The sequence below is a fragment of the Symphalangus syndactylus genome, chromosome 7 (assembly GCF_028878055.3).
Source record: "Symphalangus syndactylus isolate Jambi chromosome 7, NHGRI_mSymSyn1-v2.1_pri, whole genome shotgun sequence".
NCBI lineage: Eukaryota > Metazoa > Chordata > Mammalia > Primates > Hylobatidae > Symphalangus > Symphalangus syndactylus.
Genome location: NC_072429.2, coordinates 13,598,199 through 13,626,072, shown reverse-complemented (window position 1 = coordinate 13,626,072; position 27,874 = coordinate 13,598,199). Strand labels below are relative to the sequence as shown.

The window sequence follows — 27,874 nt, the reverse complement described above, 5'->3', positions numbered from 1 at the left end:
ATAGCTTACATGCATCCTTTTTATTTTTTTGAGACAGGGTCTTACTCTGTTGCCCAGGCTGGAGTGTAGTGGTACAATCACTGCTCACTACAGCCTTGACCTGCCAGACTCAAGCAGTCTTCCCACCTCAGCCTCCCGAGTAGTTAGGACTACAGGCATGCACCCCCATACCCAGCTAATTTTTGTATTGTTTATAGAGATGAGGTCTCCCTATGTTGCCTAGGCTGGTCTCGAACTTCTAGGCTCAAGTGATCTGCCTGCCTTGGCCTCTCAAAGTGTTGGGATTACAGGTATGAGCCACTATGCTTGGCTATATGCATCCTTAAAGCTAAACTGATTTTCTTGTGGGCAACATAGAGTTGGTTCTTGGTTTTCTATTCATTCAGCCACTCTATATGTTTTTACTGGGTATTGATAGGTAAGGATTTACTGTTACCATTTTGTTAATGTTTTCTGACTGTTTTATAGTCCTTTTGTTACTTCCTCTCTTGCGCTCTTCCTCTGTGATTTGTTGTTTTTTTGTAGTGGTATGCTTCGATTCCTTTTTCTTTATCTTTTGTGTTATCTATACTACAGATTTTTCTTTGTGATTACCATGGGGCTTACATAAAACACAAGTCTTTTTTAAGCTGGTAATAGTTTAACTTCGGCTATGTATAAAATCTCTACACTTTACACTTTTTATTGATACCACAGTTAACATCTTTTCATATTGTGTATCCCTTAAGAAATTATTTTATATATAGTTTTTTTTTTTTTTTTTGAGACAGAGTCTTGCTCTGTCATCCAGGCTGGAGTGCACTGGCACAGTCTTGGCTCACTGCAACCTCCTCCTCCCAGGTTCGAATGATTCTCCTGCCTTAGCCTCCCAAGTAGCTGGGATTACAGGCACCTGCCACCACATCTGGCTAATCTTGTGTGTGTGTGTGTGTATATATATATATATATATATATATATATATATTTTTTTTTTTTTTTTAGTAGAGACAGGGTTTCATCATGTTGGCCAGGCTGGTCTCGAACTCCTGACCTCAAGTGATCTGCCCACCTCGGCCTTCCAAAGTGCTGGGATTACTAGTGTGAGTCACCACGCATAGCCAAAATTATTTTATATGTAGTTATTTTTAATGCCTTTTTAACTTTTATACTAGCATTAAAAGTGTTTTGCATACCACCGTTACAGTATTAGAGCATTCTGAATATGACTGTTCTTATTTTTACACAGTGAATTTTATACTTTCATGTTTTCTTTTCTTTTTTTTTTTTTTGAGATGGAGTCTCACTCTCTCGCCCAGGCTGGAGTGCAGTGGCGTGATCTCGGCTCACTGCAACTCCACTTCCCGGGTTCAAGCGATTCTCCTGCCTCAGCCTCCTGAGTAGCTGAGATTACAGGCAACCACCACCATGCCCGGCTAATTTTTATATTTTTCGTAAAGACAGGGTTTCACCATGTTGGCTCGGCTAGTCTCAAACTCCTGACCTCAGGTGATCCACCCACCTCGGCCTCGAAAAGTGCTGGGATTACAGGCGTGAGCCACCGCCGCCCCCTTCCCCACCATATGTTTTCATGCTGTTAGTTAGCATCCTTTCATTTCAACTTGAAGAACTCCTATTAACATTTCTTGTAAAACAGTCTTACTGGTGATGAACTCCCCAGCTTTTGTTTTCTGGGAAAGTCTTTTTTGTTTTCCCTTGAGAGAGAGGGTCTCACTATGTTACTCAGGCTGGTCTTGAACTCCTGAGCTTAAGCAATCTTCCCAGTTCAGTCTCTTGAGTAGCTGGAACTACTGATGTGCATCATCATGCCCAACTTAGGAAAGCTTTTATTTATTTTTTTCGTTTGTGAAGGACAGCTTGCTTGCTGGATATGGTGTTCTTTGTAGGGTTTTTTTTTTTGTTTGTTTGTTTGTTTTTTTTCTTGAGACAGGGTCTTACTCTTGCTCAGGCTAGAGTGCAATGGCGTGATCCCAGCTCACTGCACCCTCAATATCCTGGGCTCAAGCAATCCTTCCACCTCAGCCTCCCAAGTAGCTGAGGTATATGCCACCACATCCAGCTAATTTTTGTATTTTTTTGTAGAGATGGGGTTTTACTGTGTTACCCAGGCTGGTCTTATACTCCTGGGCTGAAGCATTTTACCCGCCTTGGCCTCCCAGAGGGCTGGGATTACTTGCATGAGCCACTGTGCCCAGCCTAGTGGTTTTTTTTCTTTCAGCACTTTGAATATGTTATCTCACTCTCTTCTAGCCTTTAAGGTTTCTGCTGAGAAAACCACTGACAGTCTTATGAGAGTTTCATTGTATATGACAAGTTGCTTTTCTCTTGCTGCTTTCAAAAGTCTCTTTTTGTCTTTGACTTTCCAGAATTTGATTATAATGTGTCTTAGTGAAGTCTTTTTTTTTTTTAAGACGAAGTCTTGCCACTCTGTCACCCAGGCTGGAGTGCGCTGGCATCATCTTGACTCACTGCAACCTCTGCCTCCTGGGTTCAAGTGATTCTCCTGCCTCAGCCTCCTGAGTAGCTGGGATTACAGGCGCCCACCACCATACCTAGCTAATTTTTGTATTTTTAGTAGAGACGGGGTTTCACCATGTTGGTCAGGCTGGTCTTGAACTCCTGACCTCAGGTGATCTGCCCCCATTGGCCTCCCAAAGTGCTGGGATTACAGGTGTGAGCCACCGTGCCCGGCCTGTCATTATTACTTTAAATAAGCTTTCTGCCCCTTTCTCTTTCTTTACTCTTTTCACTATTCCTATAATGTGCATTTCATTTTGCTTGATGGTGTCCTATAAATCCTGTAGGCTTTCTTTATTCTTTTTCATTCCTTTTTCTTTTTGTTCCTCTAACTGGATAATTTCAAATGACCTGTCTTGGAGCTCACTGCTTCTTTCTTCTGTTCGATCAAGTCTTCTGTTGAATTGCCCTATGGAATTTTTCAGTTTAGTCCTTGTGTTCTTCAACTCTAGATTGTATTTAGTTGTCTATGTTCTGTTGTTGCTCACTGAGCTTCTTTAATACAATTATTTTGAATTCTTTGTTAGGAAGTTCATAGATGTGCATTATTTTGGATCAGTTGCTGGTGCTTAATTTTCTTCCTTTGCTAGTGTCATTTGTCCCTGATTATTTGTGATCCTTATGGCCTTGAATTGGTGTCTGTACATTTAAACATGTGGGCACCTCTTCCAGTCTTTATAGACTGGCTTTGCCAAGGAAAGCCCTTCACTTGTCAGGTCATCTAGAGGTTCTGGGTGGGCTTGCTGAAGGGCTTTGCAGGCAAGTTTGCTCCTGGAGTCCTTGGGTAGGCTGGCCTATTGCTGGAGTCAGCGGGCAGGTAGGCCTGAGGCTTGGGTCTGTGGAGGTCATCCTGGTGCCTGGAACTGTGGAAGCAGGCCTGGAGCCTGGATCATTTGTGATCAGTCTGAAACCTGGGTCCATAGGAGCTGACCTGGCAGTGGGGTGGGCTTTGAGTCTGAATCCACGAGAACTTACCTGGCACCTGTATCTGTGGGAGTGGACTTGGTCCTGACTCCACAGGCACCAGCGTGGCTTGGGGGTCTATTGGGGCAGGCCTGTCAACTAGGACTGTGGGTGTGAGCCTGGAGTCCAGGACTCCAGGGATGGATGGGCCCTGAGTCTAGGTCTGCAGCTGCTGGCTTGGTGCTGGGGTAGACCTGTAACCAGGTTCTGGTGGGGCTAGCTTGGGTCCATGGGAACCATTTTGGAGCTTGGGGCCATACTTTTCTTTGACCTTTAACTCCACTCTAAATTCATCCTCGATCCCTTGACTTCATTCCCTCTGGATATGTTGAGAGATAAGGAGGTCTGTGAAGGGAGATCACATGGTTAATTGATCGCCATTTTTATTTTCTCATCCCTTTGACTGTCACAGGGAGGCAGAACTAGTCACATGTCACATTTTCTTCCCTTGACCCTTGTAGGAGAAGCCTTATTTGTTAGCATGTTGCTCTTACATAACAAGACAGTGGCTTTATACATTAGCTGGCATTTGGCAGGGTCAAGTTCTCTTCTTGGACCTATTTGACAATTATCCCAAATTTGTGGATGGCATTTAATTCATTCACTTTCAGTTGACTTGAAGTAAAACCCTTTTGGTTAATGTTATTTGGACAGTTCTCACAAATGTTAATGAGCAGCATGCTTTCACCACAAAATTGTGTTAATTTTGTGGTATTATTTGGGCTTTATTCACATTTGCTAGTAAAATTTTCTCCTTTTCCTAGAAAAGCTAAACAAGTGACTTTAAAGATGCAAAAGTGAGTTACTGGTGAGAAACGGGAAGAAATTCTTTGTAGCAAAAGAGTAAGGATAGCTATAGTTTCTTCAGTGCTAGTTTAGGGTGGATTGATTGGTTTAATTTATAGCTGACAGTTTACAAAGGCCCTTTTGTGATGACTAGCTCCCTTGATGCTGTTTCTTGGCACTTGGCTACAACAGTTCATGAGCCTACAAAGTTTCAGGAAAGGTGCAAAATGGAGTTTTAGTCTATTTTCTGGATTGGCTCCCAAATTTTAATAGAGCCTTTTCTGTGGACAGGCTACAACTGTTTGGGGTCATGAAATTACATGATTGTAAGGCTAAGAATGGGCTCCCAGAATGAGAATTTATTTTGTAATTTTCACTAAACGTTTTCACAGTTAACTTTACCAGCTTATTGACAGTAGTCTGTACTAACCAGAGATGTGTGATTGAAATTTTAGGCAGTAAATGTGGTATTTGTTACTTTTTTTGGTAATCATGTCAGATAGGAATGAGTTAGATCAGTATGATGATCTATCACATGAAAAGAAAAGGGAAAGATCTTTTTTTTTTTTTTTTTTTTTTTTGAGACGGAGTCTTTCTCTGTCCCCCAGGCTGGAGTGCGGTGGCGCGATCTCAGCTCACCGCAACCTCCACCTCCTGGGTTCACGCCATTCTCCTGCCTCAGCCTCCCGAGTAGCTGGGACCACAGGCGCCCGCCAACACGCCCGGCTAATTTTCTTGTATTTTTAGTAGAGACGGGGTTTCACCGTGTTAGCCAGGATGGTCTCGATCTCCTGACCTCGTGATCCACCCGCCTCGGCCTGCCAAAGTGCTGGGATTACAGGCTGGAGCCACCGCGCCCGGCCAAAGGGAAAGATCTTAATGGGAAACGTTGCATTAAACAAAATCATGGATTTGTTTTAAAAAATTTTGAGTGCCTACTTTTGTGGCAAGCACTGTGTATATTAGGTATTGGCTATACAGAGATGAAAAAAGTAGACATCTTCATGGAACTTAGTGTTAAGTGGGTTTATTTACTGTGATGATTTCTTAGTCTTTTAACATGTCTATGTGTACTGTGATTTGGCAAGAGAGATATGCAGGATGAGAGATTTTAAAACTTACCTGACTGCAGAATTCACTTCAGGTAAAACCATATCTTATGGTAACAGTGTTCTTCAGAATCTAGTTTGAGAAATATTTAATGACCCTAAATTCAAGACCAGTGATCTTGGGGCATAATTTTTTTTCATTCTTTTTGATCATTGAATACAGTCTCTGTATTGAAAGGTGGGTGGTGGCTGGGCATGGTAATTCATGCCTGTAATCTTAGCACTTTGGGAGGCTGAAATGGGAAGATTGCTTGAGCCCGAGTTCGAGACCACCCTGGGCAACAAAGGGAGACTCCTGTCTCTACAAAAAATACAAAAATTAGCCCAGTGTAGTGGTGTGTGCCTGTAGCCTTAGCTACTCAGGAGGCTGAGGTGGGAGGATTGCTGGAGCCCAGGAGGTCGAGGCTGTAGTGAGTTGTGATCACACTGCTGCATTCCAGCCTGGGTGACAAAGCAAGTCACAGTCCGAAGAAAGGTGGATGGCTTTAGGCAACAAATTCAGAGAGAGAGAGAGTGTGTGTGTGTGTGTGTATGTATGTTTGTGATGGTGAATTTATGGTGTATGCTATTAGAAAATATTATATTAAGTCAGAGAAAACTGATGGCTTTTAAATACTTCTGGGAAAAAGGCTGAAGACCTATAGGTAATAAAACTAGTAACTAATTTGGGTGGGACAGAAGAAATAAAAAAATCTTCATGATTCTTTAAACTTAACATGAAATATATGCAGGAAAAAATCTATTCAGATCATTTAATTAGGCACAAGAAAAGTGGGAAGCCCTGAGACACCTTGAGTTGTGGGGCCTGACTTAGTCCCAGCTGTGCCAAATCATATCAAGTCTCCATGAGCATTGTAGTTCGTATAAATGGAGCTAACAACCTCCTTCCTAACCAGGGACAGTGATTTGCCAGAGATCCAGGCCCCCATAGAGAGGCAAAGGTAGTTACTATCTAAGGGAGTATATCAAATAAAGTATCCAGGAGAATGGTATGTGTATATATGTGTGTGTGTGTGTGTGTGTGTGTACACACACAGCTGAAGAAGCTGTATATAAATTTTTTTCTCTTATGCTTTGGGCTGGGATAGGCTTAAGTGTGGAACACCCAATTACTGACATTGATAGGAAGGTGGGAGTGTTTTGGTTGGTGCATCTGCCTGTGTTGAGGTGTTCACAGTCAAACTAGGGTAATCTTGTGAGCCAGTAATTTTTGCCTACCTAGTGTAACAAGGGCCTTTTTATTATTTATTTATTTATTGAGACAGAATCTTGCTGTTGTTGCCCAGGCTGGAGTGCAGTGGTATGATCTCGTCTCACTGCACTCCACCTCCTGGGTTCAAGTCTTCTCCTGCCTCAGCCTCCTGAGTAGCTGGGATTACATGTGTATGCCACCATGCCCAGCTGATTTTTGTATTTTTAGTAGAGATGGTTTCGCCATGTTGGACAAGCTGGTCTTGAATTCCTGACCTCATGTGATCTACCCACCTCGGGCTCCCAAAGTGCTGGGATTACAGGTGTGAGCCACCGTGCCTGGCCATGAGGGCCTTTTTATTTATTTATTTTTGTATTTTTAGTAGAGGTGGGGTTTCATTGTGTCAGCCAGGATGGTCTCGATCTCCTGACCTTGTGATCCGCCTGCCTCGGCCTCCCAGAGTGCTGGGATTACGGGCATGAGCCACCGTGCCTGGCCACAAGGGCCTTTTTAAAGGCCATTTCTGTCGGCAACATATGGCCCTTGCATCTTTTCCAAAACTAGGTTGATAACTAGAACAAAATAAATCCTACAATTTGAAAAGAAACATAAGCACAAATAGGCCAAAGCCATTGCTTTATTCTAATATAGTTTTTAAAAATTAGACTTCTAGAAATGATTGTGTCACTCAACTTGTGCATCATTTTTTAAGAAGAGCCTAAGGGGCCTGGCGTGGTGGCTCATACCTGTAATCTCAGCACTTTGGGAGGCCGAGGCGGGTGGATCATGAGGTCAGGAGATCGAAACCATCCTGGCTAACACAATGAAACCCCGTCTCTACTAAAAAATAGAAAAAATTAGCCAGGCGTGGTGGTGGGCTCCTGTAGTCCCAGCTACTCGGGAAGCTGAGGCAGGAGAATGGTGTGAACCTGGGAGGTGGAGCTTGCAGTGAGCCAAGATCGTGCCACTGCACTCCAGCCTGTGTGATGGAGCAAGACTCCATCTCAGAAAAAAAGAGCCTAAGGGTCACCATCACACTGCTTGCTGTTTTGTTTTAAACTACCATGTGTGTACTAATAAAATGCTGTTAACACCAGCAGTGCTACAAAAGCTTGTCTTAACTCTTGCTCAGAAATCATTCTGCTTTCCAAATTGATTCTGTTTTTTAAAGTCATGTTTATTGTGGTATAATTTTCACAGTAAAATTCACCCCTCTTACAGTGTACACTTCTATGAGTTTTGACAAATCATGTAGTCATGTAACCACCACTAATACAGAATAGTTTGATCACCCCCCAAAATTCCCTATTTTATTTTATGTTATGTTATGTTATGTTATGTTATGTTATGTTATGTTATTGAGTTGGAGTCTTGCTCTTGTTGTCCAGGCTGTAGTGCAATGGCACAATCTTGGCTCACTGCAACCTCTACCTCCCGGATTCAAGCGATTCTCCTGCCTCAGCTTCCCGAGTAGCTGGGATTATAGGCACCCACCACCATGCCTGGCTAATTTTTGTATTTTTAGTAGAGATGAGGTTTCGCCATGTGTGCCAGGCTGGTCTCGAACTCCTGATCTCAGGTGATCCGCCCACCTTGGCCTCCCAAAGTCCTGGGATTACAGGCGTGAGCCACCGCACCCGGCCCCTTATGTTCTTTTATAGTCATCCCTTTCCTCCACTGCCAATCCCTGGCAACCACTGTGTCGATATAGTTTTGCCTTTTCCAGAGTAGTATATAAATGGAAGCATGCTCTTGATTCATTCTTTGTCTGGAGAAAACTTAGTTCCTCAAAGCAAACATATCATCACCGTCTTATGTTTTCAGGAAGGAAAAATGACCATTTTACTTATGGTCAATGCTGCCCAAGTTTTCCTGGTTACCTTAGGTTTGGATTGTGTACATTCTTTGCACAGCCCATTCCCTCTTGTTCATGTACCTAGCATTAATGATGTGGAGTACATCAGAGGTGGCCATTCTCTGAGGTATTTTAGATTTATAGGTCATTCAATACTGGGTCTGACCAACAGTTCTACCAACTCAGAATTAAGTATTTTCTGAAACTTCCTATTAGGAAAATCCCCCCTTCTTAAACAGTGATGTTAATACAAATAGCTTTCAATAAAATATTAACTGGAATAGGCATGTAAGTTTTTTATCTGATAGGCAGTGTGAGAACTGTCATCTTTTATACTTTTCCAAAAGAAGTAGGGTGACAGGTAAGAAGAAAACTAATGCTGCCACATAGAATTCTGCCCAGTAGAACACCATCATAGAAATGTATATAGCCGGGCTAGGCATGGTGGCTCATGTCTGTAATCCCAGCACTTTCAGAGGCTGAGGCCAGAGGACTGCTTGTGAACCCAGGAGTTTGAGACCAGCCTGGCAACATAGTGAGACCTCTGTCTCTACAAAATTTTTTTTTTTTTGGAGACAGAGTCAGAGTCTCATTCTGTTGCCCAGGCTGGAGTACTGTGGCACAATCTCGGCTCACTACAACCTCTGCCTCCTGGGTTCAAGTGATTCTCGTGCCTCTGCCTCCCGAGTAGCTGGGATTGCAGGCGTGCACCACCACGCCCTGGCTAATTTTTGTATTTTTTAGTGGAGACAGGGTTTTGCCATGTTGGCCAGGTTGGTCTCAAACTCCTGACCTCAGGTGATCTACCTATCTCGGCCTCCCAAAGTGCTGGGATTACAGGTGTGAGCCACCATGCCTGGCTTACAACAAATTTTTTTAAAATTAAAAAAAAAAGAAAAATAAAAAAGTGTATATAGCTTTCTGTCTGAGATGTTTCAGATACATAAATATTAGAAGGAAGACATTTAAAAGTCATAGTTTATGTATCTAAGTACCATTATCTGATGGTACTTTTGATATTCCTATAGCTATCCTGTAATTGTTCTCTTAATCCTGTTTGAAGGTAATAAAAATAGTATCGTATACTAACTTATAAAAACTATAAGAGAAACCCAAGGAAGATGAACAGTGTAGTTATCTATGTTTATTAATCTCGGAATGTTTTATGAGTTAGAGATTTACGTATTAAAAGTTCTCTTATAGACCTGGTTTTTTATCTTTGACATGCCAATGATGTTTTCAGATGCAAGGAAATTACCAAGTCGCAAATAGAAGGGATCTTTTCGTTTGTTCTGATTGATTTATTGACATTTATGGAGCTTAAAAATTGCGGGACCTTTTTTTAAAGGCTATGAAAATGATTCTGTAGAAGACCTGAAGGAGGTGACTTCAGTATCTTCACGGAAGAGAGGTAAAAGAAGATACTTCTGGGAGTATAGTGAACAACTTACACCATCACAGCAAGAGAGGATGCTGAGACCATCTGAGTGGAACCGAGATACTTTGCCAAGTAATATGTATCAGAAAAATGGCTTACATCATGGTAAGAGGGTATTGGGTATTGCAGTCAGATATTTAGTGTCACTTTAATTAAGTTGAGATGCTAATCCATAATGCTTACTCCCTGTACCTAGGCATTTAACCCTTCCTAGCAAACTGGAGATGGGGACTGTAGAGCTGCTACGTTTGCATGACTACTCACAAATAGCTTTTACCAGTGTTGAGTCCTTACCTAAGCGGGGAGGAAGGACTGTGTAAACATTATTTCATTTCTAGTCCCTTCTTAATCTACTTACCCCATCCAGGAAATGACCAGGAGGCTGCTGGTTTCTGACCTGTCACAGTTGGTATAACCAGAAGGGTTGAGGAGAAAGTGAACGGGCTCTCTTGCATTCCTTTTTTTTTTTTTTTTTGAGACAGAGTCTTGCTCTGTCGCCCAGGCTGGAGTGCAGTGGCACAATCTTGGCTCACTGCAAGCTCCGCCTCCCGGGTTCACGCCATTCTCCTGCCTCAGCCTCTCCGAGTAGCTGGGACTACAGGCGCCCGCCACCACGCCCGGCTAATTTGTTTGTATTTTTTTTTAGTAGAGACGGGGTTTCACCATAGTCTCGATCTCCTGACCTCGTGATCCGCCCACCTCGGCCTCCCAAAGTGCTGGGATTACAAGCGTGAGCCACCGCGCCCGGCCATCTTGCATTCTTGTCTAATCCGCAGATGTAAATGGGGGGACTGGAATTCAAATGGTAATGGGGATAAAAGGGCAAGGAAAGAAAAGAAAGGGAGGATGGTTATGGAGAAAAGGAGTAGTAGAGAAGAGTCCAATACCTGTAGTAGGAATCAGAAGTTTATAATCTTAGGTAGGTCAGGCCGTGTGCTGCAGCTCATGCTTGTAATCCCAGCACTTTGGGAGGCTGAGATGGGAGGATCACTTGAGTCCAGGAGTTAGAGTCTGCAATGAATTGTGATTATGCCACTGCACTCCATCCTGGGTGATAGAGTGAGACCCTGTCTCTAAAAAAAATTTTAAAAATGACAGTCTTAGGTAGGTCAGATTTTTTATTGTGAACTCAGGAAGCTGTGATTAAGTAGAATTTATTCTGCACAAATGTTATTTTTTAATTAATCCATAGTTTCTAGTTCTTCTGCTCTGAATAAAAAAAATTAATACAAAGTCTTTACTGAAAAAAGTGGGGAGGGGAACTACTAGTAAGTGTGATGGTCAGTAAACAGGTTATTCACTCATCATACAGATGTGAGTTGCTAAGGATTTTTGAGGACAAGAATTCCATCTGATGTGTGTTTGTGCCTCATTTTCCTTTTCCACTAGCAACCAGGTGTACTATATTGTCTCTCAGTAAATAATTACCAAGTTTTTGCCTTCAGATAAGTTTTCTACTAGAAATGAAACATTAAGTCCAGTCAATAATCCCAAGTAGCATATGAGTACTAGGGAAGTTGTAGGAGTAGGAGTTCGGAGGACAGAACCATCCCTTTTGCCTAGAGAGATAGACCAAGACCCCTTGAGTCTTCTATAATGTTATTTATCAAAGCAACAAAAGAAGAGCTTTTAAACAAGGTTATGCTTGCTTGTTGGATTTTCAAGTTCAATATAAAAATGTGTATGTCTGACAATTTTCAGACGTAGTATCAGAAACATCTTGGTTTGGGTAAAATCTCCAACCTCTTTTCTAACTATATATTATACCCTAGTCCTGATTTTGGTGTTTAGTTGAGCTCATACTCATCCTGAGATTTGAGATGCTTAGTATGCCATGCAAATAATGAAGAATCTGTCATGCTGGGACTAGAAGCCTAGGGTAGGGAATAACTTGGAAAAAGTTAGAACTCTGCCATATCACCCCCATTTCCTGCAGCCACAAGATGGGAAGGAGAGGAGGCTAGCCCTTCTAGGATAGATTGTTAAACATGCTAAGACTTCTGAAACATGCCAAGACTTCTGAAAAGAAAAGGTAGTGGTGGGAAGTGGTTAAAAATGTGGCCGTGAAAAATGTGTCTCTTGTTAATTAAAGTGATCTAACTTAAACTTCTTTTAAACTGTTTATAGGAAAATATGCAGTAAAGAAGTCACGGAGAACTGATGTAGAAGACCTGACTCCAAATCCTAAAAAACTCCTCCAGATAGGCAATGAACTTCGGAAACTGAATAAGGTGATTAGTGACCTGACTCCAGTCAGTGAGCTTCCCTTAACAGCCCGACCAAGGTCAAGGAAGGAAAAAAATAAGCTGGCTTCCAGGTAAATGCTAATAATGTTCACTCGTGAAGAAAGTTTAGGAGGTGAGGTTAGGCCTTAAGTGGGTTTTTATAGAAGGACAACAAAGAAATTGTATTTTTCTTTTATAAATTCTACAATGAGAATATTATAATTTTTCTTTTGAAAGTAGAAGACGGTATTTTTGTTTTACGGAAAAAGTTTTTAAGAGGGGAGAGATGAATGGACTCTGGTGCATTATGTTGTAGTATAACAATAAAAAATTTTTTCATAGCTTTATTTTTTGTTTGCTTTTTTAGTAAGTCAGAGTTATTGAGCTATAACTTACAGTAAAATGTATACCTTTTAATGTATACTTTTATGAGTTTTGACAAACATATCCAATCATATAACCACCACCACAATCAAGATATTGAACATTTTCATCATCTTAAAAAGTTTCCTTATGTCTCTTTGTAAAAGCAAACCCCTTCCTGCACCCATCGCCCCTCAAAACCACTGATCTATTTTCTGTCTCCACAGTTTTGCCTTTTCCAGAATGTCATGTACATGGAATATATTGTATGTATGTAGCCTTTGATTGAACCTGTCTTCCTTTTTTTTTGGAGATAGAGTCTCACTCTGTCACACAGGCAGTGGCCTGATCTTAGCTCACTGCAACCTCTGCCTCCAGGGCTCAAGGGATCTTCCCGCCTCAGTCCCCTAAGTAGCTGGGATTATAGATGTGACCCAGCATGCCCAGCTAATTTTTGTATTTTTTGGAGAGTTGGGGTTTCACCATATTGCCCAGGCCTCCCAAAGTGCTGGGATTACAGGCGTGAGCCACTGCGCCCAGCTGAATCTGTATTCTTTCACTCAACATGACACATTTGAGATTCATCCATATTGTTGCCTGGAGTAATAATTTGTTCCTTTTGGTTGCTGAGTTGTATTCCTTTGGGTAGGGATATACTACAGTTTATCCATTCACCAGTTGAAGGGCATTTGGATTGCCTCCAGTTTTTGGCAATTATGAATAAAACCACCATCAGCGTTCACTTACACGTGTTTGTATGAATATATTTCCATCTCTCTTAGATAAATATCCAAGCATATATGTTTAGAAGAAACTGACAATTCTCCAAAGTAGCTATATATACTGTTTTACTTTCCTACTAGCAACACATGAGGGTTCCACTTGCTTCACATCCTGTACAACTTTTGGTATTATCAGTTTTTGTTTGTTTTTATTTTTGTTTTTTAGCCACTTTAATAGGTGTTTGCTGATATAGCTTTATTTTTAAATGTGTGCTAAATTTTTAAAAATCGATTTGCATAAATGATTATGTTGTGTTTTCTGGTAACTCAGTTATTTGATAAACGTCAGTAGGCAGCGGTTTTGGATTGCTATTAGAAAATGAAAGGTGAATATTCACTTAAGAAAGCAGGCTGGGCATGGTGCCTCATGCCTATAATCCCAGCACTTTAGGGGGCCAAAAAGGAAGGATCACTTGCAGCTAGGAGTTGGAGAGTAGCCTGGGCAACATAGCGAGACCCCTTCTCCACAATTAAAAATAATAAACTTAAGAAAAAGAAAGTGAACTAACTGCTCCTTCCTTTCACAGAGCTTGTCGGTTAAAGAAGAAAGCCCAGTATGAAGCTAATAAAGTGAAATTATGGGGCCTCAACACAGAATATGGTAAACCTAAAGTTTTAAAAAGTTGATTAACCACCTATTGATTTGCTGACCACTCTCTCTTTTCTTTGGTTTGTGATTTGCTTTCCCTGTATTCTGCCTAGTTTTTGGCTAGCCTCCTGTTATCTGTTCACTAAGCCACATGCTTGCTTTCCTTCAGTCTTGTCCTCCTTTTAATATAAGTTTCTGTACTGGTGACTTCCCAATCCACATCTCATCTTTACACTAACAAGCTGATCCACATTGTGACCATGGTAATTTATTTATTTATTTTTTTCTGTGAAAGATTTAGAAAGTTTTGGCTGGGCGCGGTGGCTCACGCTTGTAATCCCAGCACTTTGGGAGGCCGAGGTGGGTGGATCACGAGGTCAGGAGATCGAGACCACGGTGAAACCCCGTGTCTACTAAAAAATACAAAAAATTAGCTGGGCTTGGTGGCGGGCGCCTGTACTCCCAGCTACTCGGAGAGGCTGAGGCAGGAGAATGGCGTGAACCCGGGAGGCGGAGCTTGCAGTGAGCCGAGATTGTGCCACTGCACTCCAGCCTGGGCGACAGAGGGAGACTCCTTCTCAAAAAAAAAGAAAGTTTTACTAGTAAATTAAGAATAGGCAGCAAAAACAACCTGCACTTCTCGAAAGATCACAATAATTTCTTCCATTTTATAATGGTGTTACTGGATTAGCCAGTTTTGTTAACTGATTTTAATATTTTCCCTAAATTGAATAATGACATTTTAGGCTTCGTATGAATAATTTAGACCTGTGTTTTTCAGATTTGATTGCTCATTGGAATTGTCTGTGTACTTGGTTAAAATACACATTTCTAGGCTTCTCTGCAGATCTTCTGAATTAGAAGTGTACAAGTAGAACTCAAGAATCCATATTTTTAACACTTCTCAGATCATTCTCTTTTTGTGTGTGTGAGACAGGATCTTACTCTGTTGCCCAGGCTAGAGTGCAGTAGTGTGATCACAGTTCATTGCAGCCTCTACCTTCTGGGCTCAGGTGATCCTCCCACTGCAGCCTCCTGGGTATCTGGGAATACAGGAGTGCGCTACCATGCCTGGCTAATTTTTTGCATTTTTCATAGAGGTGGGGTTTCTACTGTGTTGCCCAGTCTGGTCCCAAATTCGTGGGCCCAAGCAATCTGCCTACCTCAACCTCCCAAAGTGCTGGGATTACAGGCATGAGCCACTTGGGATTACAGGCATGAGCCGCTGCACCCAGCCAAGATTATTCATTTTTTTTTTCTTTTTATTTTGAGACGGAGTCTCACCCTGTTGCCCAGGCTGGAGTGCAGTGGCGCGATCTCGGCTAACTGCAACCTCTGCTTCCCAGGTTCAAGCAGTTCTCCTGCCTCAGCCTCCCGAATAGCTGGGACTACAGGCCTGCATGCTACACCCGGCTAATTTTTGTATTTTTAGTAGAGACAGGGTTTCACCACGTTGGCAAGGCTGCTTTCGAACTCCTGACCTCAGATGATCCACCTGCCTTGGCCTCCCAAAGTGCCGAGATTACAGGCATGAGCCACTGCACCCAGGCCAAGATTATTCTTAATGGAACCATTCTAGCACTTATTCAGGAGCTGCTGGCTTTGATCTAAACCAAAGTGCTTCTCGGCATTTCACATTGTAGCACGTGTAGAAAATTACCATCTCTGAGGCATCATGGAATATAACAAGAGTAGGCTGCTCATGGGAGGAGGTCCTGATGAGCTGAGGGGATAATTATCTTAACACATCTAGAACCCTTTTACAGCACTTCAGGGGTATGGGAAGCTCTGGTTTTGATCTTCTGTGATAAGAACACCTCCCTTCTCCCTTATTTTGTTTAAGCCTGGTGTTATAAGAGTTAGTGTATTCCTTTGCCTCAAAAATTGTCCTCTTCAATGTGTAGTTCTTTTGGGCAAGTTGAATCTGAAAGTGAAGCAGTGTGAACAACGACCAATTATTTGTTTCTAGCGGTTTTCTTAAGTTTAGCATGTGTGGCACATAGGTGTTCAATAAACTGTGCAGTTTTTCTTAATCCTTTATCTTGATTATTTTGTTTCCTTTGGTGAGGGCAGAAAAAGAATTTCCAACTGTAAAGTTTTCAACTTATGAAATGAACTTGTGTTTTATTTAATAGCCACTCAGTAAATGAATTAGATAAAATAATTATTGGTGTGTTGAAATGCAAAGCTATCCATTTTCCTATTGTTCTTTCTTACTATTGAAACATTTTGGCCTTGAGCTCTGTTAATGGTGCCCTGGCCTCCTCCTAGATATCTGGAAGTCACTCTGTTACTTCTTTGTGGAACACTTATTATCCATTACCTATCAGCCCAATAGTTTCTAGAATTTGTGATTTACAATTTGAAAAAGATTCTGAGACTTGAGAACATAGGCTTACCAACTTTATATTTTGCCAAGTGAGAACATTAAAAAGAACATCATCTACTATTACTATAATTTCATATAAGGAAGGATATTTTAGTATTAAAATTTTGAGAAGGGCATAATCTCATAATAGAAAATAAATTTAGATTTATGAAAAATGTACTCTGTTGTCTTTATCATTTTTAATATGTCATGAACTGGCATTGTTCCAGGGACTAGCTTCAGGGGCCCACTATACTACACATCTCATCCTATCCCACCAGACTCCCTTCTATTGATTCCTCCTGCCAAAGCTCACTGGAGACTGCTGTGTGAATCCTGTGGAAACTTGTTGACTCAGAATGAGAAATAGAACTGTTAGCTCTTCACCCTGACTGACGTATTTTGTCCCTAAGAAAAGCTATATGGAAACATTAAAACCAGAAAATCCCTTGATGAATATGGCATCAGAGGAGGAGGATCTGTTTATGAGTTGAATGTTTGGACTCAATTTCCGAGAGCCAGGTGCTTCTATTTCCTAAACCAGAGGTTTGTGGTAGCATGAGAGCCCTTTCCCTTTTCTCTCCCTGCCCCATAATGTGCTTGGACACTGTCAAGGCTTGAGAAGAGCTATTCTGCTCAGTTTTACTTTAGATTTTATAGTGTTTTTTCTTTTTCTTTTCTTTTTTTTTTTTTGAGACGGAGTTTCACTCTTGTTGCCCAGGCTGGAGTGCAATGGCATGATCTCAGCTCACCGCAACCTCCACCTCCTGGGTTCAAGCGATTCTCTTGCCTCAAGCCTCCCGAGTAGCTGGAGTTACAGGCATGCACCACTACGCCTGGCTAATTTTGTATTTTTAGTAGAGACAGGGTTTCTTCATGTTGGTCAGACTGGTGTCGAACTCCCGACCTCAGGTAATCTGCCTGCCTTGGCCTCCCAAAGTGCTGGGATTACAGGCATGAGCCACCGTACCCGGCCCCTGAATGTAGTTTAAAATTGTCCCTCTCACTTTCCTCTTCAACTGCAGTTTAGATTGGCCCCTTCTCAGTATCGCTAGATGAAGAATAACAAATCACTGGTTTTTACACCAGGCATTGTGGCATGCTTCTGTAATCCCAGTTACTCAGGAGGCTGAGGTGGGAGGATTGTTTGAGACCAGCCTGGATGATAGAGAAATACCCCATCTCTTTAAAAACAGAACAAAAACCTCAAATCACCAAGAGGTAGAGATTAATTTCAGACTATAGGAATCCTGTGTGCTGAAATAAAAAATGTGTTTTCCTCACAGCTTTACCGAGGTATAATTGAAGTACAGTACCTCTACACATTGAAAGAGTATAATTTGATTGGTTTATATATGCATACATATGTGAAACAATCAAGATAATGAATATTTCCATTACCTCCAAAAGATTCCTAGTGCCCCTTTGTAAGTCATTCTGCTCTCCACTCCTATCCCTGGATAGCCTCAATCTGCTTTCTGTCACTATAGAGTAATTTACATTTTTCTAAGATCTTACATTAATGGAATCACAATATGTTTACATTTTTGCCTGGCTACTTTCACTCAGCATAATTATTTAAAAATTCCTCCATGTTGTTACCTGTATTAATAGTTAGATCCTTTTTATTGCTAACTAGTATTCCATTGTATGGAAGTACTACAATTTATTTATCTCTTCACCTGTTGATGGATACTTAAGTTGTTTCAAGTTTTTGGCTATAACCACGGGGCTATGAGTATTTGTGTACAAGTACTCATATGTAGACATATGTTTTAATTTCTGTTGGTTAAATACCCAGATGTAGAATGATTGATTCATAAGATAAGTGTATATTTACTTTTATAAGAAACTGCGAAACTGTTTTCCAAACTGACTGTGCCGTTTTGCATTCTTAAAAACAGTGTAGGAGGGTTCTAGTTGGTCCACAGCCTTGCCAACACATGGCAGGGCCTATCTTCTTATTTTTACAAATCTAATGGGTGTGTGATGGTATCTCATTGTGGTCTTAACTTTTCATTTCTCTGATTAATGACATTGAGCCTCTTTCCTGTGCTTATTGGCTGTTCATGTTTTCTTTTGTGAAGTGTCTGTTCAAATATTTTGCCATTTAAAAAAATTGGTTTCTCTTCTAAAGTTTCTTTATTCTGGGCCGGTCGCAGTGGCTCATACCTGTAATCTTAGCACTTTGGGAGGCTGAGATGGGTCGATCACCTGAGGTCAGGAGTTCGAGACCAGTCTGGCCAACATAGTGAAATCCCGTCTCTACTAAAAATACAAAAAATTAGCCAGGCTTGGTGGTGGGCACCTGTAATCCTAGCTACTCATAGGGCTGAGGCAGGAGAATCACTTGAATCCGGGAGGTGTGGTTGCAGTGAGCTGAGATTGTGCCATTGCACTCCAGCCTGGGCAACAAGAGTGAAACTCTGTCTCAAAAAAAGAAAAAAAAAGTAAGTAAATAAATAAATGTTCTTTATTCTGGATATAAGTTCTTTGGCTTGGCTTTTTGCTTTCCTCATTGGCATCTTTTCCTTTTTCTTTTCCTTTTTCCTTTCCTTTTCCCCTTTCCCTTTCCCTTTCCTTTCCTTTCCTTTCGTTTCCTTTCCTTTACTTTCCCTCTTCCTCCTTCCCTCCCTCTCTCCCTCCCTCCCTCCCTCCCTTCCTTCCTTCCTTGCTTCCTTCCTTCCTTCTCTCTCTCCTCTCTCTTTCTCTGTCTCTCTCTCTCTCCCTCTCTCTCTCTTTCTCTCTATCTCCCTCTCTTCTGCTCCCCTCCCCTCCCTCTCCTTCCATCTTTCTGTCTTTCTTATCTTTCCTCATTCTGTTGTCCAGACTGGAGTCCAATGGTGCGATCTCAGCTCACTGCAACCTCTGCCTCCCGGGTTCAAGCGATTCTCGTGCCTCAGCCTCCCAAATAGCTGGGATTACAGGAGTGCACCACCACACCCAACTGATTTTTTTTTTTTGAGACGAAGTCTCACTCTGTTGCCCAGGCTGGAGTGCAGTGGCACCACCTTAGCTCACTGCAAGCTCCGCTGCCTGGGTTCACGCCATTCTCCTGCCTCAGCCTCCTGAGTAGCTGGGACTACAGGCGACTGCCACCATGCCCAGCTAATTTTTTTGTATTTTTAGTAGAGACAAGGTTTCACCATGTCAGCCAGGATGGTCTCGATCTCCTGACCTCGTGATCCACCTGCCTCAGCCTCCCAAAGTGCTGGGATTACAGGCGTGAGCCATGGCACCTGGCCTGATTTTTGTAACTTTAGTAGAGACAGGGTTATGCCATGTTGGCGAGGCTGGTTTCGAACTCCTGGCCTCAAGTGATCCACCCGCCTCGGCCTCCCAAAGTGCTGGGTGGGATTACAGGCATGAGCCACCACGCCTGGCCCTCATTGGCATCTTTCAAAGATCAAACATTTTTAATTTTGATGAATCAATTTGTCAGTTTTTTTTACATTTCATGATGTTTTGTGTTGTAAGAAACCTTTGCCAACTCCAGCATTTACAAATCTTTTCTTGTATTTTTTTTCTTAGCATTTACATAGTTTTAGGTTTTGCATTTAGGCTTATGATCTATTTTAGGTCAATTTTTGCATATGGTATAAGGTAAAAGATGATGTTCATATTTTCCCATATAAATATCTGGTTGATCAAGCACCATACATTGAAAAGACTTTCCCTTCCCCATTGAATTGTTTGTGCACCTTTGTTCAGTCAATAGACCGTATATTTATGGGTTTACTTCTAGATATTGTATTCTGTTTCATTGATACATTTATCTTCCTTTATGTGGATACAAAACTTTTTTTTTTTTTTTAATAGAGACGGGGCTGGGCATGGTGGCTCATGCCTGTAATCCTAGCACTTTGGGAGGTCAGTTGGGAGGATTGCATGATTGCTTGAGGCCAAGAGTTCAAGACCAACCTGGCCAACATAGTGAGACCCCTGTCTCTATTTAAATTATTTATAAAAAAGAAAAAAGATTAAAAAAAAACATAGATGGGGTCTCGCTGTCTTGCCTCGAACTCCTGGGCTCAAGCTGTCATCCCATCTTGGCCTCCCAAAGAGCTGGGATTACAGGCATGAGCCATTGCGCCCAGTCATGTAGATAGAAAATTGTCTTGATCACTGTACAGAACTGTCTTGATTACTGTAAATCTTTAAGTCAGGGAGGGCTAGTTCTTGTTAGACCTCCAATTTTGCTCTTTTTATTTAAATCTGTTTTGGCTATTACAGGTCTTTTGCATGTCTATATAGATTTTCAAGTTACTTTATCACCTTTTACAGAAAAGCTTACTGGAATTTTAATTGGGATTGCTTTGAATCTTTAGATCTATTTGGAGAGAATTACTGTCTTAAAATGGAGTTTTCCAATCCATGGACCTGGTATCTCTATCTAGCTAAGTCTTCTTTAGTTTCTGTCTGCCATCTTTTACAGTGTTCAGTGTAGAGTGCTTGAACATCTTTTATTAGATGTAGTCCTGAGTATTTTATGTTTTTTAGTGCTTCTGTAAATGGAATTGCTTTTGAAATTTTATTTTTGAGTTCTTTGGTATTAATATGTGAAACATATTTTTGTGTATTACTCTTAGTTCCAGTAGTAGGTATGTAGATTCCCTGGGATTTTCTGCTGACAGAGTCCATCATCTGCAAATAGGAATGGTTTTATTTCTTCCTTTCTGATCTTTATGGCTTTTGTTTTTCTGCCTTATCAAAATGTCTAGAACAGCCACAATATTAAATAGAGTGGTGATTGCCTTGTTTACAATCTCAGGGGAAACATTTTATCTTAGGTATGATGTTTGTGTTGTGCTTTTTTGTAGATGAGATGCCCTTTATCATTTTGAGAAAATTTCCTTCTATTTCTAGTTTTGTTTATTATGAATGGGTGTTGATTTTTTTGCATCTATTGGAACAATCATGTATTATTCTCTTTTATTTTGTTAATACATCACATATTCACCTGTTAAAGTGGCCAGTTACATTTGTTAATATTTGGATGTTAAGCCAACCTTGCATTCTTGGAATAAACACTACTTGGTTATGATATATCTTCCTTTTTATATTGGAATCTATTGCTAATATTTCATATTATTCTATTCTTATATGTTGGATTCCATTGTTAATGCTTTGTTAAGGATTTTATGTCTACATTCAAGAGGGATATTGGTCTATGATTTTTATTTTCTTTTTTTATAAGGTTTTAGTATTAGGGCTATACTGGCCTTATAGAATTAATTGGACCATGATCTCTCTTTCTTTTTTGTTTGACAAAGTTTTATAAGATCAATTTTATTTCTTCATTGTATCTATGATAGAATTTGCTATTAAAACCTTCTAGGTTCTTTTTTTGGGGAAGATATTTGGTAATTTCAATTCTTTACTAGAAAAAGCTATTCAGATGCTTTATTTCTTCTTGTATGGATTTTCTTTTTCTTTCTTTCTTTTTTTTTTTGAGACAGTGTCTCACTCTGTTGCTCAGGCTGGAGTGCGGTAGCAGGATCTCAGCTCACTGCAACCTCTGCCTCCCAGGTTCAAGCAATTCTCATGCCTCAGTCTCCTGAGTAGCTGGGATTACAGGCGTGCGCCACCATGCCTGGCTAATTATTTTTATTTTTAGTATAGATGGGGTTTCACTGTGTTGGCCAGGCTGGTCTGGAACGCCTGGCCTCAAGTGATCTACCTGTCTCGGCCTCCCAAAGTGCTGGGATTACAGATGTGAGCCACTGTGCCTGAGCCTCTTCTTTTTTTTTTTTTTTTTTTTTTTTTTTTTTTAAGACGGAGTCTTGCTTGTTGCCCAGGCTGGAGTGCAGTGGTGTAATCACAGCTCACCGTAACCTCTGCCTCCCAGGTTCAGGCGAGTTTCTTGCCTCAGCCTCCTGAGTAGCTGAGATTACAGGCACCTGCCACTAAGCCCAGCTAATTTTTATATTTTATTAGAGATGAGGTTTCGTCATGTTGGCTAGGCTGGTCTTGAACTTCTGACCTCGGGTGATCCACCTGCCTCGGCCTCCCAAAGTGCTGGGATTACAGGCGTGAGCCACCGCGCCCGGCCTTCCTGGCTTCTTATATGGATTTTAAATTGTGTTTTCAAGAAATTTGTTCATTTCACCCAAGTTGTTAAATTTGTTAGCACCATAGTTTCTTATTATCCTTTTAATATCTATAGATTCTAAAGTGATAACACCTTTGTTGTTACAGATATGAGTGATTGGTGTTGTCTCTTATTTTTCATGATGGATCTACCTGGGTGGGGGGTTGTCAGTATTGTTGATCATTTCAAAGAACCAGCTTTTGGCTTTGTTAATTTTCCTTATTGTGTATTTGTTTACTGTTACATACATTTCTGCTCTTTATTATTATTTCCCTCCTTTACTTACATTGAGTTAACTTGCTTTTTTTTTTTTTTTTTTTTTTGAGACAGAGTCTTGCTCTGTCACCCAGTCTGGAGTGCAGTGGTGTGATCTCGGCTCACTGCAAGCTCTGCCTCCTGAATTCACGCCATTCTCCTGCCTCAGCCTCCTGAGTAGCTGGGACTACAGGCACCCACCACCACACCCAACTAATTTTTTGTATTTTTAGTAGAGATAGAATTTCACCGTGTTAGCCAGGATGGTCTCTATCTCCTGACCCTGTGATCCTCCCGCCTTGGCCTCCCAAAGTGCTGGGGTTACAGGTGTGAGCCACCGTGCCTGGCCTTAACTTGCTTTTTGTTCTGTTTTGTTTTAAAGCTTTTCAAGGTGGGGAAATCTGTTTTTAAAGCTTTTGTTTTTGAGGGACTTGGTTTGATTTATTTAAAATATTTACTAAGGTCCTATGATTCAATATAGCAGGCACTATCAGGTCTTAAAGCAATGAAGACAAGTAGGGCAAGTTGCTTACAGGATGGTGGACATCGATGCATGTCTACAGTGTGTTGTCTTTTTTCCTTGCCGTTTTTTTTAGTTGGGGGGTGGGTCTCACTGTGGTACCTAGGCTGGAGCACAGCGGCTATTCACAGTCACCATCCTAGTGCAACTGCCTGCAACTCCTGGGCTAAAGCCATTCTCCTGCCTCAGCCTCCCAAGTAGCTGGGACTACAGGTGCACACCACCACACCTGGCTACGGTGTGTTATCAAAAGTGCATACCCAGTAATCTTGAGGGTTTTGTTGTTGTTGTTGTTTGATGCTGTTGTTGTTGTTTTTTGAGATGGAGTCTTGCTCTCTCGCCCAGGCTGGAGTGCAGTGGCAAGATCTTGGCTCACTGCAACCTCCACCCCCTAGGTTGGGGTAATTCTCCTGCCTCAGCCTCTGGAATAGCTGTGACTATAGGCACATGCCACCACACCTGGCTAATTTTTGTGGTTTTATTAGACACAGGGTTTCACTGTTTGGCCAGGCTGGTCTCGAACTCCTGACCTCATGCAATCCACCTGCCTTGGTCTCCCGAAGTGTTGGGATTACAGGTGTGAGCCACTGCACCTGGCTAATCTTGAGATACTTTTAAAAAACAAGTGCCACATCATTTGAAATTAAGTCTCTTTGGATAGGAGCTGCTTATCATCATCACTGCTTAATGCTTTCTTACACATTCTCCATTTCTTAATTATCTGTTATTACATAATTAAAAGGAAAGTCTTTCATGGTAGTGACATATTCCAAGTGTTTTGTTCTGTCTTACAGATAATTTATTGTTTGTAATCAACTCCATCAAGCAAGAGATTGTAAATCGGGTACAGAATCCAAGAGATGAGAGAGGACCCAACATGGGGCAGAAGCTTGAAATCCTCATTAAAGATACTCTCGGTAAGAAGAATACGAGATAAATTCATAACAATTAATAACATGTATAGGATGTACAATTTAAGGGGATATTAAAAGTTCTTTTAGTTTAAGGAAAAACTCAAGTGCTCTCATTGTAATTACTCTCCTTTATGAGTAATTTTATCTTTTGAGATTTAGTGTTCATAAACATGTGTTGCAGGTGACCACAATTTGTAATTTAGACTTAATCATGAAACTATTTTAACATTTAAGAAAAAGAAACTTCTAGCAACTTTAACCTTTCATGGAGGACAAAAGGTCCCAGAGCTGTCAAGCCTGCAGTTTGCACTTTAGTGTAGAGATTCTTACTTGTTTTACTCAGTAATGCATTTCACAGGATTCCCACGAACTTGGCTCTCTGGTTTCCCATCCCTGAACAGATTGCACAATGTGGGGAGGATCAGAGAGGCAGGGATCTAGACGTCAGGCCAACTGAGAGCCGACAGGGGGGAAGAGAGAGCTAGCTAGTATAGACATAGACATGAGAATCAGCTCAGCTGCTATAGGAGAAAGTCACTGACAGACAGTAGCATCCAAGGCATCCAGCATTATACGACCCACGAAAACCCCCAAAATTAAATTTACACAATAAAAGGTCAAATGTTTTTCTTGAACAAAACTATATTTATATTGAAAACAATCAGGTGAAGAGTAGACCCTAAACGCCAGTATTTTCCTCAGCAATCACTTACCTCCTGCTTCCTTATGGATTAATTCTGTGCTTGACTTTTTCTTCAAATGGGTTGGTGCTATTTTAATTTTTTATGTATTCTTTCATAGCATTTCTTTCTTTTCTTTCCTTTTATTTTTAAAAGCATTTTTATTCTTCCTTTGTTAGCTACAGGGGGAAATTTAACATTACAAGAAAAAGTTATTTTTACCTTTTTATTTTTTAATGTAAACATCTTATATGTTTGGTAAGCTTATGTACTCCTTTACACTTGAAAGTCAGTTTTACCAGGTATAAAATCCTCAACTCGTATTTTTTTTCCTTGAGTATCTTGAATATGAGTCTCCATTTTCTTTTGGCATAAAGTGTTGCTGTAGAAAAGCTAATACTGGCTGGGCGTTGGTGGCTCATGCCTGTAATCCCAACACTTTGGGAGGCCAAGGCGGGCGGATCACTTGAGGTCAGGAGTTCGAGACCAGCCTGGCCAACATAGTAAAACCCTGTCTCTACTAAAAATACAAAAATTAGCTGGGCATGGTGGCAGGCGCCTATAATCCCAGGTACTTGGGAGGCTGAGGCAGGAGAATCGCTTGAATGCAGGAGGGGTGAAGGTTGCAGTGAGCCAAGATTACACCACTGCACTCTAGCCTGGGTGACAGAGCAAAACTCTGTCTCAAAAAAAAAAAAAAAAAGGAAAGAAAAAAGAAAAGCCAATATTGACTAATTATTTTTTCCTTATAAGTACTTTGCTGTTTTTGCCTAGGTGCCAAAAGGATTTTTTCTTTAAATACCAGTGATTTTACTAGGTTATATCTTAGAGTTGGTCATTTTTATTTGACATTTTTATGTTTATACTGTGTTCTTTCAATATGTACTTTCAAATGTTTTTAGTGTTTGATCTGTTCCCTTGCTTTGCTTTTCTTCTGTAGTGACTCTTATTATCTATAGATTGGCTCTTTTTGGCCCATCTTTAGTATTTGTCTGTCTTTCTTTTCTCTTTTCTTCTTCTTCTTTTTTTTTTTATTTTTTTTGAGACAGTGTTTTGCTCTGTCACTCAGGCAGTAGTGCAGTGGCACAATCTTAGCTCAATGCAGCCTCCATCTCCCAGGTTCAAGTGATTCTCCTGCCTCAGCCTCCTGAGTAGCTGGGATTACAGGCACCCGCCACCACACCTGGCTAATTTTTGTATTTTTTAGTAGAGGTGGGGTTTCAACATGTTGGCCAGGCTGGTCTCGAACTCCTGACTTCAAATGATCTTCCTGCCTTGTGTCAGTTTTTCTTGAATCATTTTTATCTCTTCATTTCTAACATTATTTCTCCTTTTTACCTTCTGTTTCTCTTAAAGCATTATTTGCTGTCATTACTTGCTGATCTTAGGTTCCTTTTAATTTCAGGAATTTTCCCCTGTATTTCTAATTCTTTTCTGAATTCTGTCACCTTATTTCTTAGTTATTCTATTTCTGATTTATGTTCTTTCATGTGTCATGCCATTTTCTTTCTTTTATTCTCTTTTTTCTTAGAAAAAGTTGTGGGATTCTGACCTTGATACTTCTCTGTTGTTCATATATATGTGAAATTAGTTCCTCTGAACTTTTAAAAGAAGGTTTGGTTCAGAATAGCTTTTCTTTTTTCACAGAGTCTCCGTTTTTCAGTTAACATTTAAAAACATGGTGTCTGGGCGCGGTGGCTCACGCCTGTAATCCCAGCACTTTGGGAGGCCGAGGCAGGCAGATCACGAGGTCAGGAGATTGAGACCACCCTAGCTAACATGGTGAAACCCCGTCTCTACTAAAAATACAAAAAAATAGCTGGGCGTGGTGGCACGTGCCTGTAGTCCCAGCTACTTGGGAGGCTGAGGCAGGAGAATTGCTTGAACCCAGGAGGCAGAGGTTACAGTGAGCCAAGATTGCACCACTGCTTTCCCGCCTGGGCGACAGAGCGAGACTCCTTCTCAAAAAAACAAAACAAAACAAAAAAACATGGCACGCCAGATTTGGTGGCTTTTTCCTGTTATCCCAGTCACTTGGGAGGCTGAGGCAGGAGGATCGTGTGAGGTCAAGAGTTCTAGACCAGCCTGGGCAACATGGCAACCCATCTCTGAAACAAAAACAAAAAAATGGCACCTGGCTTTCTGAGATTTCTTGTTCTGCTCTCCTCCCTCATTTTATTTGGACCATCTCTGTTTCATATCTTTAGTTCCTTTCTTGCTCGATTTTAATTTCAACCCCAGGGTTTTTTGTTTTGTTTTGAGACAGAGTCTCACTCTGTCGCCCAGGCTGGAGTGCAGTGGTGTGATCTTGGCTCCTTGCAGCCTCTGCCTTCCAGGTTCAAGCGATTTTCCTGCCTCAGCCTCCCCAGTAGCTGGGATTACAGGCACACACCACCATGCCCGGCTGATTTTTGTGTTTTTACTGGAGATGGGGTTTCACCATGTTGGCCAGGCTAGTATCAAACTCCTGACATCAAGTGATCTGCCCGCCTTGGCCTCCCAAAGTATTGGGATTACAGGCCTGAGCCACTGCACCTGGCCAGTTTTTTTTTTTTTTTTTTTTTTTTTTTTTTTTTTTTATCACGGCTTGCTCCTGTCCTGCAAGAGTCCTGGCTGGTCCATTTTCAGAGTTCACAGAGGCTCAACTGTGGGCCCCTTCACTTCTGACTGTGGGCTCCTTGTACTCACCTCGTATTCAATATTGGGTTGGAGAAAATCCCTCACAGCTTTAGCTGCAGTTCTCAAGTTGACTCCGCTGTACTTGCCAGTGGGTAACCTATTGGCTATTTAGAAATTTTTTTTTGTTCTCATGTCCATTACTTCCTTTTGGCCCATCCACATAAATATTGATAAATATTGATAATGCTGTTGCCATACATGTCTTAAAGTTTTTGGTAGTTTGTTCCCACCTTCTTGAATGTTCCTAGGGATACCTTATCACTTGTAAATATTTTCCATGGGTTTATGGTTTTGCCATTTAGTTGCTCTGTTTTTATATGGGGAAATGAAGTTTAAAAATCTGTGTGGTGGCTGAGCACAGTGGCTCATGCCTGTAATCCCAACACTTTGGGAGGCTGAGGTGGGAGGATCAATTGAGGTCAAGAGTTCGAGACCAGCCTGAACCTGGAAGTTCAAGGCTTCAATGAGCAGTGATTGCACCACTGCACTCCAGCCTGGGCAACAGAGTGAGACCCTTTCTCAAAAACAACAACAACAATAACAACAACTAT

At 41.2% G+C, this 27,874-nt stretch overlaps 1 protein-coding gene across 5 annotated transcripts in view; it reads left to right on the top strand.

Moving 5' to 3' along the window:
* Positions 1–27,874, top strand: part of CREBRF (CREB3 regulatory factor) — an 84,125-nt gene that overhangs the window by 43,307 nt on the left and 12,944 nt on the right. For all 5 annotated transcript variants that reach the window (XM_055285224.2, XM_055285229.2, XM_055285225.2 and 2 more), the window contains 4 exons: positions 9,768–9,962; positions 11,985–12,174; positions 13,755–13,828; positions 23,845–23,967. In XM_055285224.2, the coding sequence (XP_055141199.1) occupies positions 9,768–9,962; positions 11,985–12,174; positions 13,755–13,828; positions 23,845–23,967 (582 nt within the window). The remainder of the gene's footprint in view (positions 1–9,767; positions 9,963–11,984; positions 12,175–13,754; positions 13,829–23,844; positions 23,968–27,874) is intronic.